Source organism: Delphinapterus leucas, chromosome 3 (genome assembly GCF_059928025.1).
Source record: "Delphinapterus leucas isolate spDelLeu-1000000601 "Yukka" chromosome 3, BTC_Dleu_Yukka2, whole genome shotgun sequence".
Taxonomy (NCBI): domain Eukaryota; kingdom Metazoa; phylum Chordata; class Mammalia; order Artiodactyla; family Monodontidae; genus Delphinapterus; species Delphinapterus leucas.
This window is the reverse complement of record NC_143131.1, coordinates 58,031,250-58,046,979: the sequence shown is the minus strand read 5'-3', so window position 1 is coordinate 58,046,979 and position 15,730 is coordinate 58,031,250. Positions and strand designations below refer to the sequence as shown.

At 42.2% G+C, this 15,730-nt stretch overlaps 2 protein-coding genes across 9 annotated transcripts in view; one reads left to right on the top strand and one right to left on the bottom strand.

The window, feature by feature from the left end:
- The window catches only part of PTCD2 (pentatricopeptide repeat domain 2), a 28,110-nt gene extending 16,804 nt beyond the window's left edge, over positions 1–11,306 (bottom strand). For all 3 annotated transcript variants that reach the window (XM_022595454.2, XM_022595472.2, XM_022595462.2), the window contains exons 1-4: positions 11,188–11,306; positions 9,804–9,896; positions 6,055–6,184; positions 2,010–2,127 (exon numbers count right to left, since the gene is read on the bottom strand). In XM_022595454.2, the coding sequence (XP_022451162.1) occupies positions 2,010–2,127; positions 6,055–6,184; positions 9,804–9,896; positions 11,188–11,302 (456 nt within the window). In that variant the 5' untranslated portion in view covers positions 11,303–11,306. The remainder of the gene's footprint in view (positions 1–2,009; positions 2,128–6,054; positions 6,185–9,803; positions 9,897–11,187) is intronic.
- A 101-nt stretch (positions 11,307–11,407) lies between these two features.
- Positions 11,408–15,730, top strand: part of MRPS27 (mitochondrial ribosomal protein S27) — a 124,755-nt gene continuing 120,432 nt past the window's right edge. For all 6 annotated transcript variants that reach the window (XR_016392676.1, XR_016392675.1, XR_002647654.2 and 3 more), the window contains exon 1: positions 11,408–11,486. Coding sequence is in view for 3 of the 6 variants with exons in the window: in XM_089908983.1 (XP_089765109.1) it covers positions 11,414–11,486 (73 nt within the window). In the remaining 3 variants the exon portion in view is untranslated. The remainder of the gene's footprint in view (positions 11,487–15,730) is intronic.

Sequence of the window (15,730 nt, the reverse complement as noted above, 5' to 3'; positions counted from 1 at the left end):
ACAAGTGAATAAAACAAGCGGAAAAAATAAAAATATAATTTCAAGTATCAATAAGGGCTATGAAGAACAATGAAACGGGATAAAGGGAACAGAGAAGATGATGGAAGCTGGTCAGGGAAGGCTCTCTGAGAAGAGGAGACCTCAATGAAGTGATGCAGATGTAGAGCACTGAGGCCACGGGCCTGGTTGTCTGAGAGAAAACCAGAAGGTCCAGAGTGGAGTAAGTGAGAGGGAGAGTGGCAGGACGTGAAGTACCACAACGGGACCTTGAGGGCATGGTCAGGGGTCTGAGTTCTATGTGAAGTGGGATGGGAAGCCACCAGAGCAGCCCCGTCCATAGGGAGAGATTGCAAGCCTCAAGTGTGAGCCACGTATGTGACTCTAAATTTTCAAGTAGTTTCATTTAAAAAAGTAAAAAGAAAGATGTGAAATCAGTTTTAATAATATGTTACTTAACCCACGAAATCCAAAATTTCAACATGTAATCAATATAAAACATTATTAATAAGATACTTTACATTCTCCTTTTTGTGCCAGGTATTTAAAATCCATCATGTATTTTACACTACAGCCCATGTAAATCTGAACTAGCCGCAGTCCAAGGCCTCCAAGGGTACATGGGGGTAGTGGCTACCATACTGGCAGCACTTCAGGGTTCTGGGCAGGGGACACGACAAGGTAAGGTGGAAGCAGGATTAGGCTTTATGGCACTTGACTCTAATTCAGTTTATTCTACAACTCCAGGAAACATATACATACATGAATGCTTCATGCTCAGGTAGGTCAAAAAAACCCAAAAAACAAAACCTTTACCCTCATTTTCTTTCTTTTTGTTTCTTTTTATCATTATACTCATGGCTATGATTTATTACAATGAAATTTTATTTTAATTACAACATTAACATATGCTTATTACAAAATAGTCAAACAATACAAAAGTATATACAGTAAAAAGTGAGGATTTCCTCTAATTCTACCCCCTGAAGATAAGCGGTAGTTTAGTGTATATCCTTCTAGATTTTTAAAACATATATGCTATAATGTAAATATGTATGTATATTTCTTCTTTTAGGAAAAAATAGGCTCAAACTAATCCATACTGTTCTGAAACCATCTTTTCTCTGCTTACTAATATATTATGGTCATCTTTCTAATACCCAGGGTCCTTAAAAGAGGGGCAAGGTGAGAGTTAACAGTTCCTCCATGGATACAACACTTTATATGAAAAAAAGTAAGAGGCAAAAGGACAACTTAGTTACGGAGATTCTTAAAAATATTAAAATGTCCCAGGGGGCCAGCCCTGGCCCCCAAATTTAATAAATGTTTCTGACCATGGATGAATTTATAATGTCTCTGAGTCCCCGTTTCCTCATCTGTAAAATGGAAATAATAATAGTACCTACCTCGCCAGGGCTATTGTGGGAAACAAATGAAATGAAACATATATAATGCTTAAGCATGATGCTGCGAACTTGGTAAATATTCAATGAATAATTACGAAACTAATTATTGTTACTTTTGCTTTTAGGAAAATAAAATCAGAATATGCGAAAAGCAGAAATTCTGAAAACAGAAAAGCACTTTACAACATAGCCTTCAACCAGAAGTAAAAATATGAAAACTGGAGAGAGGCACAGGTGAAGAATAGGAAAGGCAGTCTTAAGATGGCAGCCTGCCTCAAACTAGCCCCCACTAAAAGCTCCTCAAAAGAGAAGATGTCAGTCCCAGGTGGACACACATCCAAGGTAGGTAGATACCTTGTAATCTGTACTTACACCTCTTCCACACCTCTGTATAAAGAGACCTACGCCTCTTCGTAGGCAGTGACTCCAAGGAAACCTTAAAAATCCAGGGAAGAGCTCATTCCCTCAACCCAGCAGCTTTTCTCTGAAAATCGAACCCAGGAATAATGTGTATAGAAGAGCTGCCCTTCCTAACATCACCGAAAACACCCCATCCTCAGCGCAAGGAAGTCACCATGGCAGGGAAGGCAATTGGGAGACAGTAACCTGGTCTTTGATGAGCTCCACTGCAGATTCCTCGAGATCCAACTCGTAGCACAACCTCATGAAAAGTGGTCCAAACTTGTACTCCCCCAAAGTGATATTCCTGTTCTCTGCATGGTACCTGGTAAGCAAAATAATTCAATGAGCCAAACAGTGGGACCTGAGGAAAGACAGACCGTGGCATGCACTCTACTAGGTGCTGGGGACACAGCAAAGAATGAGGTCCTCTCATAGTATGGAGGGGAAAGTGCAGAATTAAAGATGACCAGAAGAATCCTGGCAAGCAGAAGTATACTAGGCACTTAAATAAACAAACAAGGTCGTTAGAGGCCCACATACTCTGAAATAAAAGAAGGTAAAAATGCAGATTGTAATCATCTCAATTTACCAACAACCTGCTAGGACTGAATGTGAGCATATGTCAGGGAATAGCAGGGGTCTTGTATCTGTAAGCCCAGCAGGATGGACTGTCTCCTTCCATGCTCCTGGAGAAGAGCAAGGAAAGGAGTGGGGTGATGCTGTGTCCCCCTCAAGTCTGGCTTTATCCCCATATGGGATGGCAAACGACCAATAGGTGCATTTTACAACTGAGACCAATTTCTCTGTTTTTCTTGGCTAAGGGAAAAGTATATGTGAACTACAATCACCTAGCCAAACAAATTAAATGCAGCTTTGAAATTTTAGTTTTAGAAAAAGGCTAGTTTCAAAGACAGTGATGTTTCATATGTATGTGGCTTGGGATTTCTACAAGCAGCCAGTCTGCCAGTTAGAACTGCAGAACTGAAAATCGCGCCCATAAATTTCCTTTCAATAACCAACTCTTCCTGCTTTAGACACCAAGAAGACAATCTGGTGACAAAACAAGTACCTCATGATTGCATGTAAATCAAATTTTAGGAAGCTCTGATTTTAAAGAACAGAATATTCTTTTACCTTCTGCTAAAATCACTGAGGAAAGTCATAATAGCATATGGATAGTCTATTTTAAACATATATACTGCCAAAAAGAATGATGAGTGTACTTTTAAAGATACATTTCATAATCCAGTTATAAAAGTTACAAAAAATATTCATTGCTTCATTTACAACAGTTATGAATTAACTTATTGTATCAAAATATCAAGTTGTATACCTTAAAGATATTCAATTTTTATTTGTTAATTATACCTCAATAAAGCTGGAGGAAAGAAGAAATAATTAAGTTATTAAAAGGCAAATATAGTGTCGTGATTAAGGATTTTTAGACTCTGATTCCAAAATGACAGTTCAAATCCCAGCTGTTTTACTTACTAACTGTGTAACCATGAGCAAATTAATTAATGACTCTGTACCTCAGTTTCCTCATCTGTAAAATGGAGATAAGAAAAGAACTCAACTCAGAGAGTTTTTGTGAGGATCAATGAGATGATATGCCTGGCACACAGTAAGCCTCAGACATATGCTCCCTCTTATACAATGTAAGGCACACTGAGGAGAACATCTTTAAAAATCAAAGTATTTCAGTAAATCTCAAGAGAAATGTGTGCCAGATTAAAAACAAAAATGAAAAATTTCCTAACTTAAATGACACTCACACTAATAAAAGTGCTAGAAAGTCACAGAGATAGTTAATATCACCTCTTCTTGACAAGAAACATTCAAGTTAGAGGCTCTAAAACCCTTCTATAAACCAAACAACAGCATGTGGTCCAGACTATGAGGAGATTCAGTTGTTCCCCATTTTTGGCTCAATAAAGAGCTTATGTTCTGGCTCGTTGCTCTTTTTCCCCAACGGGGGGGTCGCCTGTCTCAGGAAGAGAGAGAATAGGTTGGTTAGGCCGAGGATCGACCGCCCCCCACAGCTTGTCCAGCTGTCCACAAGTAGAGGGAAAGGACAGCAACCAGGCAGAAAGTATTAGCATCAATAAAGGGATTATGGGTCATACTTTGAATGTTTATGACAAAAATAAGAGTGGAAGGAGCATTTAGAATGTTATCCTGTTTTGTTACTCTTGTAAACATCTGATAGCTTTGGGTAGTAAAAAGAAAACTGAGAGTAAAACGAGCCAGAGGGTCTCAAATGATTCAACTGTATGAAACTGAAATAGCAGGTTTAGGTTTGCAGATACAGTGTGACTGTGAATTAGCATAATCCCTTTTGGAAAATAATCTGGCAGTCTGTATTGACAAGCTTTAAAAGGTGCATGCCCTCCGATCCCCAAAAGGAAATAAAGAATAAATTTTATGCATAGAGTTTGCTCATCATGGCATTATTTATCCTGGTGAAAAATTAGAAATAATTTAGATGTTCAACAATAGGGGCACAGTTAATTAAAATACCTAACCTATAATCAAACAGTGTATAGCCATTAAAATATGATTCCTAGAGTATTAACAGGCAAAAACATTTATGCTACAATGCTAATTAGAAAACAAGAAAATATCATTTTATATACACAGTAAATAACTACAACTATGTAAAATAAACCCTACCTAAACCTCAAAATCTTTGCATGAAAAAAAATCAGTGAGAAAATATATCAAAATATTAACAGTGGTTTCTTGGATGTGGTAGACAGGCCCCAAAGTTGGCCGCCATCATTCCTCCCTGTATGTACATGCGGCTCCGTCCTTCCAGAGGTGGAATCCTTTCCCCTCCCCGTGGATCGGGGCTGGCCGCTAACTCGCCCTGACCAAGAGAATGGGACGGGAGTGAAGACGTGCCAATCCTCGGCAGCTCCACAAGGCCTGCAGCTTCCACGTGTGCTGTGCGCTAGTGCAGCTCAGGCTGGACTCGTGAGCAGTGAGATTCTACCAGCGGGGGGAGGGGCTGCATGCAGGGGCACTGAGGCTTCAGAAATGCAAGCGAAGCCTTCTGGGACCTCCCGGCTCAGCCTACCAAGCTGACTGCAGGTGTGCAGGTGACTTCAGCTGATAACAATAAGAACTACCCAGCTGAGACCAGCCTCAGTTCCTGACCAACAGAGTTATGAGAAATAATAATCAGTCGTCATTTTAAGTCCTTAAGTTCTGGTGTGGTTTGTTATGCAGCAAGAGACAATCGAAACAGCAAACTGTGTGATGTATGCAGTATTTCTTCTTTCTACTTTTTCATGTTTTTCAAAGTTTCAATGAAATTTGCGTAATTCTGTTTTTCTTTTCCTTTTTAAAAATAACATTAATTTTTTCACATTATAAAATTAATAATGTCCCTTATAGACAAGTTTGAGAAATCAGAAAAGTACACATTTAGACGAACAAAAAATGTAATGTTTCAAAGAACCATGGTTAACTTACGGTATGTATTCTTCCAGTATTCCATATATGAATACCTCGTATTTTTCTCTGTAAATGTACAGTATAAATGCAGCTTCATGTACAGAAATGTATCTTTAAAGAATGGTGAAAGGAAGCTGTTGATTTGGTGCCATCCTGCTCCCAAGTGACACCTTTGCTCGGTTTCCTAACAGCAGACTGTGATTACATATGAGTTCCTGCTGGCATGGGGAAGTCTGATAAGGGATCAGAGACAGTGAACGTAACAGGCATAAGCCTGTAGGGGGGAGGCTAGTTCGGAGTCCACTGAAGTGATCCAAGTGAGAGGCGTGAGGCCTGAGCTAAGACACTGGTAATGGGGACAGAGAGAGGAAGGCTAGGGATGAGAGACACCGCGGAGCAGACGCAGGAGGAGGGCAAATGAGATCGGGGGAAAGAATGACTGGTCAGTGTAACAGCAAACACAGCAAGAGGAAGAAATCTGTGTAAGTTGAATGTGAAGACCTTGGGAACATGTAAGTGGACTTGGTGAAGAGCCTGGTGATCTCCTGGGGCATGAATTATCTGTTTTGCTATCTTCGGCACCTGGCATGTAGTAGGAACCCAATAAGTGTTCGCTGAATGAATGAATGAATATAAATGGTGGAGCTCAGGGCAGACATCTGGACAAGAGATTGGGAAGTCACCAGTTTAGAGGTGAGAGCTGAAATCTTGGAGGTAGATGAGATTGCTCAGGAAAAAGGAGAGAGTAGGAAAAGACAAAGGCTGGCAGGATTTTAAGGAAATGCCTCACCTGTAAATGACATTTTTAGCCAGCTCCACATCGTCCCAGGACTCACACAAATGAAGTAAGGTTCTCAACTCCTCTTTCAAGATGAGCTTATTCTGGGTCAGTTTCTCTTCCAGGTTTCTCAAATAGGTTTCTGGAAGAAAGCACAGTGTGGTGGCCATCACTTAGGCTGTCTCAGACCGTCAGGAGGCTGACCTCAGGGAGAAGGGGAGGCTAGAACCTGGCACAATGCAAAGAGCCACTGAGGGGGGCTCACGGCCATGCAGCTCCCATCACTGGCTGGTCTCGAGAGCAGAGTGTCAGACGTGGTGTGTGAAGGAGCGAATCTGTCACAGGGCGCAGGTCCAGACCTCACTCCAGACTTCCCAACACAGAATCTCTGGGATTAGGAGCACAAGAATGTGCATTTTTGATTACCTGGGTGATGCTTATGCACCGTAAAGTTTGAGAACTAACGTCCCAGAGGCTTAGCCCAAAGAACTGTATCTACAGGTGACGCACGAGAAAAAAAAACTAACCAAGATATCCAAAACATCAGTTGGCAGGGCACCTAGCAGGAAAACTGAAAGGAAAATGTCGTCAACCCACAACGGATGACTCACATGATTCAGGAATACTTCAAGTCTTTTTCACTTGATTCAATTTTACCACTTTTTCATTCCTCCTGGTCCCTCTCTACTCAGTTGTTAGAAAGCATGCCACAGTACTGCATACTGCACAGGGGGTAAAAGAGTCCTCCAAACAGCAGCAAACCCTCTTTTAGTAACAGAATCATTTCAAGGTGATCACGGTCTATGTCCCTTGTCTTGTATCTGATCAACTGTGGAGACAATCAAACACCAACAGGAAACACTGCTTCTTGGCATTAGGAAGGGACTGTATTTTTGGCAGAATGTAGGGTGAGATGCAAGGCAGCCACCAAGCAAACATCTGCTTTCCAGAAGACAGGGCTGTTCTCAGTATCAGAAGCTGCGCAAGTCTACAGGATTTGTTCCAAGGCCCAGGGCTCCGAAGGAATGCTGCTTAAAGGGATGGCACAATATACATTAAAAACACAAGATCAGGAAGCTGAGGCAGACACTGCTCTTGATTTATAAGAAAAGAAGGTCCATTAGGTTTGAATTAATGCAAGAGACCCTCCAATCTCTATTTGCAGAACCGTGTAATGGTTAAAGGTTTTAGAGTTGGGAAGACATGGGCTGAAATCTGGGCTCTGCCACTTGCATGCTATGGGGAGATCTGGGGAGGCCTGTCTCTGAGACAAGATTCATGTGTGAAGTGAGGGCCATGATACCTACCTCGTGGGGTCATCCTGAGATAATGTACGTAAAGCACTTAGCGCAGGGCCCAGCATGTAGTAACTGCTAGGAGATCACAGACATATTGTTCTTATTTTCATTCCTCTGTCACGAGGATTTATTCTATTAAATATTTCTAAACAATTTCCAAGCTAAAAGACTTTAATGGGACGTCTTTACATCTTGTACTTCTTAATACTTAATAAGTCCAAAATTTCAACAGATGTAATTTGTATTTTAAAACAAATCCATCAAAATTAAGTGCTTATTGTATATTATAGTCAGAGGTATCCTTCTTTGTGTGAGAGACACAAGGAAGGATAAGGTATGGTTCCTACCCTGAAAGAGCTTAGAGTCTATTTGAGAAGACAAGATATATCTATATAAAGCTACCTGAAAATAATGACAGAGTAGGTGACATGTGACAGTATAAACATAACAGGAGAGAAGAGAGAAATCAGGGCAGCAGAAACAGACCAGGTCTGGTGGAAGTGGAGAGGTACCAGAGAGGAAGGAAGGGGCTGGGTAGGGTTGGCAAAGCTGAGGGAGTAGGGAACTGTCGGTATGGGAATCAGCATGAGAAAAAGCACAGAACTGAGGGAAAAGGTGGTGAGGGGAGACCGTGACTAGATTAAGAGGAAATCACACTGGTTCTAGAAAGGGTGAGATCCGCTGTGGAAGAGCTAGGAACCTGGAGGGAAGGGGCAAGTTTGTACATGATGTGGTATATAACAGAGTACCATTGTGGGTTCTTATAATGATGAAATGTGGACAGGATTTTATAAATACCTGACAGTGGAGTAGATTGGCACTCATTATATTAATTGCCTTTTAGAACACATGCATGACTGTCACAGCCTTAGAAAGACTATGACAACTGGAATAACAACTAGATAGTGACATGAAGCCCTAACTGCGAACTTCACAGAGCTCCAGATGACCTGGGGTAAGAAGAAAAGACTGAAGTAAAATCTAAATTGAGTCTACTAAAGTGAAGATTAATCTGTTTTCCGTCACTCTTATCTTCTTGTTCTGTAGGTGGTTTTGTACAACAGCATGATAGCGGACCAGTGAAGGAAGACTGCTTTCTGGAGAGATGAGAAGCAAGGAGTGTTCATTAGGTGCTCACAAACATCTGACAGTGAGAAGGAGGAAAGCTGGAAAAGTAAGTAGGACAAACAAAAGAGTTGTTATTAAAAAAGAGGAGAGGGCTTCCCTGGTGGCGCAGTGGTTGAGAGTCCGCCTGCCGATGCAGGGGACACGGGTTCGTGCCCCGGTCCGGGAAGATCCCACATGCCGTGGAGCAGCTGGGCCCATGTGCCATGGCCGCTGAGCCTGCGTGTCCGGAGCCTGTGCTCCGCAACGGGAGAGGCCACGACAGTGAGAGGCCCGCGTACTGCAAAAAAAAAAAAAAAACAAAAAAAGAGGAGAGGCTTGCTGTGTTTATAAAGGAGTCTAAAGTACTGGGAAAAACTCAACGTGCAGGAGAAGTGGGAATGAATGCAACAAGATTTCTCAGATGCTGAAAGGGAATAGGACCTAGGGTGGTGGTGCCGTGTTTTTAGCATTTTACAATAAAAATTTTCAAACATACCTAAAATTAGAGATGGGCACCTCCCACGTGCCCATCACCCAGCCTCAACAGTTATCAATGTTTTGCTGGTTTTTTAAAGAAACCTTTGTTTTAGTCTACTGATTCTTCCAGCACACAGTAGAAAATATGAAAATGCATCATCATACATTTTTTGTTTCATTTTATCTCATTTATCTAGAGATATATATATGTATACTGGAGATGCAATGCAAATTGTATTTTTTACTGAGGGTGGCATCAAGAAGTCTGAAAGCCAGTCATGTGGAGCAGTTCTTCTCAGACTTTATTTTTTATTATTATTATTTTTTGCGGTACGTGGGCCTCTAACTGTTGTGGCCTCTCCCGTTGTGGAGCACAGGCTCCAGACGCGCAGGCTCAGCGGCCACGGCTCATGGGCCCAGCCACTCGGCGGCATGTGGGATCTTCCCGGAACAGGGCACGAACCCGTGTCCCCTGCATCAGCAGGCGGACTCTCAACCACTGCGCCACCAGGGAAGCCCTCAGACTTTATTTTGCAGACAAATTGTCTGGGGCCCGAGATTTGGCATTTCTATCCACCTCTCACTTGCTGCTAATCCTTGAACCTCACTTTGAGTGGCACTGATCTAGAGGACTGGTTGCAGCACTAGTTTTAGTATTTCTCTGGGGTCCTGGGAGAAGGGACAAGAGAAGAGAGGTAGACTCTGCAATAACAGAGTGAGGTGAAAGGGGCATGCAAGGTCAGACTAAGAAACTAAGAATAAATCATCTCAGTTTCTTCTGTGAGATAAGGTCATTGAAGAAGAGACTGAACAGGGATAAAGACAGAGGGAAGTTTAACGACAGATCAATGAAAGAAGTAATGAAATAGATTTGATTACCTTTGGTGCCAGGAAGATTACATGCAACAGCCACCTTCTTATGCTGAAAGTCCTTTAATTTCACAATATTATCTGTAAGTAGATATCTTTTAGCTAAAAATCAGAGAAGAGAAAGTAAAATCATTTTGACTGTTTTATACTTAGCAAATAACGTGTAGAGCTTGACTGTCTCTTTCTAATAACTGATCTTATCTTCAGTTAGTATAAATAACCCACCTAGACAGGTACAAATAGAATAGTCACCCTGGTGGGGAAAAAAATGTACAAAGTACCAAAGAATGCAAATCCTCCACAAGACAAGTTTTGTCTGTGTGTGTGTGTGTGAAAGGAGCTAGTGATTAACTGGGTATGGGGATTGGTAGACAGGAATTTGGGATCTGAAAGACAGACAGCAAAACAGGTATATCTAGATTTGGTTTAAACAGGTAGAAGCATATAGATAGGGTAGGGGAAAAAGCTATAGTGTGACCATTGGAATTTCCAGGACTGTCGACAGTTTGTGAAATGAGGCGTTATGGCCTCTCAGATTTGGATTCTTGGTATCCTCTAGATACATCAGGAATCACTGACCACAACTTAGCAGAAATGATCAGTTGAGGAAACATCATTTCTTTAGGATGCTCAGCTGTGCATGAACTGGAGCTTGGCCAAAGAACCATCCACTACAAGAGCTCTGTGTACTACAATAACAATGTAACAACAAAAATTGCTGATTTCTAGAGAGGCAGTCCAGAGAAGGGGTTACAGTAGGACTGCCTGTGTTCAAACCCTTCCTCTACCAGTTCCCTCTGACCTTGGGCAAATTACTTAGCTTTGCGGTTTCCTCCTCTGTAAGTGAAGAATAGTACCTCTCTCACTGGGTGATGTGAGGAGAAAAGGAATGAATGTATGTAAAATGTATTACAGGAAAGCCTGACACGAAGTGTTAAATATTATCACTCACCAGCATCTTCAAATTTAATCATTTTCAAAAAGATATTAAGGGATAATTTTACAAATAAAGAAACCTGCTCAGAGTCTTTCAGACTGTTCGCTACAGAGCTGGACTCCAAACTCATAGTCTTTGACCTCCCCTCCCAAACTCTGCAGGACAGTACACCCAAGGGGGAGGGGTGTTCCCGGGGCGCAGCACTGCTTCATCCGAGGGAATACTACAGTCCCCAAGTCAAGAGCCCAGCCCATCTGTCCTTTGATTCCCAGGCACACGGGCGTCCACGACATCCAGAGGCCACCACTGTACCCACGTGCAGAGGGCAAGTGCATGCTCGATTGCTCTAGGCCCCTGAGTGAGGCGCCGTTATTTCTCCAAAGAGATGCCCGCTGAGGTGTAAAGCTCCCTTCTGTCCCATCCCTCCCCTCCTTCACGGCCCGAGGCCTAGGATACCTCCGAGAGGGCAGCGGCTGCAGGTGGAGCCCAAGCCTCCCAACCCTGGATACACCAAACTCCGCAGCGCCTGCAGCGGTAAGACTTGCTTCGGGGGCTGAAAGGCGGCCGCCATACTGTCCCGGGCTGTACCAACTGCGGGAGCCGGGGGGGGGGCGTGGACTGTTGCCTAGCCCTTCCTCCGCCCGCAGTCCCCCTACCGGTCATTCCTTTGGTATGCTCCAAGATGGCGGCCCACATGGTGCGGCGCGGGATCCTCTGGGCGCGGAAAGTGTCGCTGCCTCAACTCTCCCTGACAGGTTGGTGGCTGCTACCTTCGTGGGGCTGCTTCATTAGGCCCCTGAGAACTCTGTTCCTTTAGTAAAGGGAGCAGTGGGCTTTTAAGGGGAGAGGAAATGCTTCTGGGATCTAGTTGCTAGAGAAACCCCTGGAGGTGTTTGGTAGCACAGAGAGGGGAGGTAAGGTCTATGACCCATCTCCTTCCCTAAAATAATAGTGTCTGCCTATCCAAAGGTGTGAAGAGCAGAGGAAGTCCGGGCATGAGAGCTTTTGCGTATGATTTGCCGGGTTTGTGTGTGAGGGTGGTCATCTCTTTGCTGCCCGTGAAAAGCCCAAATGTGTCCCCCCTGGGGCTATGAAATTTCTCTCCCTGTTGAGTTTCCTTAGAGGGGCGTCATAAACGTTCTCCTCAACACCTGACGTGTGGCCAGACCCTTGGTTTTCACTTGGTGAAGGAATTTCTTACTAATCTCAGTTTACCTGATGACCTGGGGCGCAACTTTTGATTGACTTTTCTTTGCCCAAGTTTTCCGTTCAGACAGTAAATGCTAAGTTGCTTTTAAAGTACTTTGATATCCGAATGAATGACGGCTCACTCAAAGCCTGTTTACAGGACCTGCTGATGAAGACATTGGGAAAAATTTTTTTAATTCACAGAAGCTAAAAATCCTGACAGATGTATCTGATTATATGATTAAAATACAATAATCACAATTGATTTTTCCAATGCCTATTATCTCCTCTTTCCAACATACCTCCTCTAGCCCCTGTTAAAAAGCAACACATACAGTTTTGCCCACACGCCTTTAAATATCAACGTGAAACCTTATAGCTGGCCACCAGAAGTTTTCTGAGAATTAACTGATTGACCTAGCTAATGAAAATGTTTCATGCCACACATTAGGTAAAGTGGTCTGCACAGTACTTGGCACATCAGTAAGAATTAACTGTTGTAGCTATTTACTAGCTTGTTTACTTATGTTGTTAGTAAATGCTTTTCAATTTAAACAAGACCTTGGATTGTCTATCAGGGAAAGTATCATAGTTGCTTAGGATATTCGGGGGCAGTCATACTAACAGGGGAATGGAAATTAGATAAAGGTGAATTGAGAGAATTTCCAGTGAGCATTTTGATCGTAGTTTGAAATGGTGTGCTCATGATAGGTTACACCTGTGCTGTTCCATTGAGGTAGCCGGGAGCTACACATGGCTATTTAAATTAGTTTAAATTTTAAAATTCTGTTCTTTAGTCACATTAGCTACATTTTAAGTGCTCAGTAGACACCTGTGGCTAGTGGCTACTGTATTGAACAGTTCAGAATTGAACATCTCCTTCATTACAGAAAGTTATATTGCACAAGCAGGGGGTTAGACCACAGATGAAAGGAGTCTTGAAATCAGGAACTGAAGGGTATAAGGCAAGTGATATAAATATGTAGGATAGTACATTATGGACCACTGGGGGTTTGAGAATGCTGATAAGGAGCTTTAAGTCATCAAAACATCTTGAACGATTACCAGATAAAAGAAGAAAAAATTTGTACAAACTCAGGACAAATCAGTGTTTGGAATACTTTGGTGCTTCCACTAATTCTCCCTACAACATAATGGATAAGGGCAACTAAAGTGATCAAGAGGATGAGAGAAAGGTTTATTGAGATGAACTGAAAAAGTGACTTCAGTATATGAAGAGGCTAGAGAGGGTAACTTTTTGGGCACTTACTACATAGTGGACATTAGGCTAGGTCCTTAATATATGCCCTTATTTAAATTATGATACAGTATTTCCCTGTTTTACATATGAAGAAAGAGGCTCAGAGACCTGGCGTAACTTGCCCACATTTTTATAAAATTTTTTATAGCAAGGCTAGGATTCACACTTAGACTTTGTGACTCTAAAGCTTATTTGTGTTCACAATCACACTGCTTCCCTTTGGATGGAAAACATGTTTGGAGACATTTTACCGAAGGCCAAATTAACTATAAAATAAGTAAGTTTTTAATAAGTATTTACTAAACTTTGAAATTCTGGTCCATGGAGGTATCTTTTCAGAATTAAGCAGGGGAGATATTTGCTTTTTAGTGGAGAGTTATCTTAGAATATTGTTGCTCTTTAAGTTGACTGGCTGAAGGGTTAGCAGGTTCAAGAATGGTATATATATGCTCTTGGGTGGCATATTCGGAGTGGGATTAAATGGACTCAGAGATCTAAACTTGTGAGGCTGATAACATCCTATCCCCTCGTTATTTCAATGTTATCTGAGGGTCAACATCGTCATCATTACCTGGGAACTTTTAGAAATGCAGAATCTCTGTTCCCACCCCAGACCTACTGATCAGAATCTGTATTTTATCAAGATTCATATGCACATTAGGTTTGAGAAGGTGATACAGATTTTCCATTTTGCCATTGTCCACTTAATGTCCTGTCTGGCTTCATAGAAATTCTTTGGTTTTAACGTTAATATACAAACCCCTCAACTACCATACAGAGATGGGAAAAACTTTAAATGATGTCATTTAGAAGTATCTCAGCAAGATGAATATCCTACTTTAAAAGGTTTACAGATAATGAAATGTCTGTCTATCTGAAAGTGTAGTAATTTCCTGTTGCTGCTGTAACAAACTACCATAAATTTGGTGGCTTAAAACAACGTAGATTTATTACCTTACTGTTCTGTAGGTCAGAAGTCTGATACAGTCTTTTTGTGCTAAAATCAAGGTGTTGAAAGGGGTGTATTCCCTTTAGGAATCTCTAGGGGTGAATCTGTTTCCCTAGTCTTTTCCATCTTCTGGAGACCACCTACATTCTTTGGCTCATTGTCCCTTTCTCAGACATCTTCAAAGCGAGCAGTGGCAAGTCAGGTCCTTCTTATATACCTCTGTCTTTCATGCATCACACTAACAACCTGTCTCCCTCTTCCACTTTTTAAGGACCTGTGATTATATTGAGCCCACCTGGACTTCCCTGGCAGTCCAGTCGTTAAGACTCTGCGCTTCCAGTGCGGGGGGCTCGGGTTTGATCCCTGGTTAGGGAATTAAGATCCCACATGCCGTGCAGTGTGGCCAACAAACAAACCCTGAGCCCACCTGGACAACCCAGGACAGTCTTCTCACTTTAAGATCAGCTGATGTGCTAATCTTAATTCCATCTGTCACCTTAATCCCCCTTTCTCATGTACCCTAATATTCACAGGTTCTGGGGACTAGGACATGGACATCTTTTGCGGGGGGACATTATTCTGCCTACCCCACTTGGTAACTCATTCCTATGTTTATCATTGGTTTCTATTAGGAAGATTTTCCACTTGCCAAATTTAAATTCTTTATCCTTATACCTATTTCCTTTCACTGTATCCTCAATGGAAGTGGAAAATGATTACTGGTTACTTTTATTTTTCCCCCCCTGTACGCGGGCCTCTCACTGTTGTGGCCTCTCCCGTTGCGGAGCACAGGCTCCGGACGCGCAGGCTCAGCGGCCATGGCTCACGGGCCCAGCTGCTCCGAGGCATGTGGGATCTTCCCAGACCTGGACACGAACCCACGTCCCCTGCATCGGCAGGCGGATTCTCAACCACTGCGCCACCAGAGAAGCCCTGGTTACTTTCTTATAAAGCAAGCATTTAAAAGTTCATATATATATGAAAGTTACTGGGCTTATCTTTTGTAAATTTACTAGTTCTAATTTTGTTTTTGGTCATGTGATCCCCTTGAACAACTGCACACAGCATTCTGGCACTCCTGTCTTTCCCCACCATCACCTCCTCTGCTTTTTGTCTCCCAGTTCAAAACTCATGAACATAATTCTAGATAATTGTCTTTTCTGACTTTAGAACAAGGAGGGCTGATTTCTTATACTATAATAAAACATATGCTAGGAGAAGAAATAGAGAATAAGTAAGAGAATGTAGTAACAACAAATAGAGAATATTTAAGTCACTGGTATCCTGGAGTATATAGGTTAACAACCCTCTCCTGAGCTCATGCTCACGTAAGAAAAGGGCTGCCCTTGTTTCCCACAGAAAGGAGAGATCTACCTGGTTTTAGAAATTGGAATTCAGTTTGCATAGAAGTGCTACAGCAAATTATGAATGGGTTATCTGAACTGATTGTTTTGGTTCTATGTCAGACTGTTAGAGCATGCAGAGACCTTAAATATCACCCAGCCAGTTCCTTCACTTGCAACTGCATGGTCTGAAGTTTTCTACCAGCTGGTAAAACTCAAACTAAATCTCAGGTCTGCTCACTCCTGACCTGGTGTGCA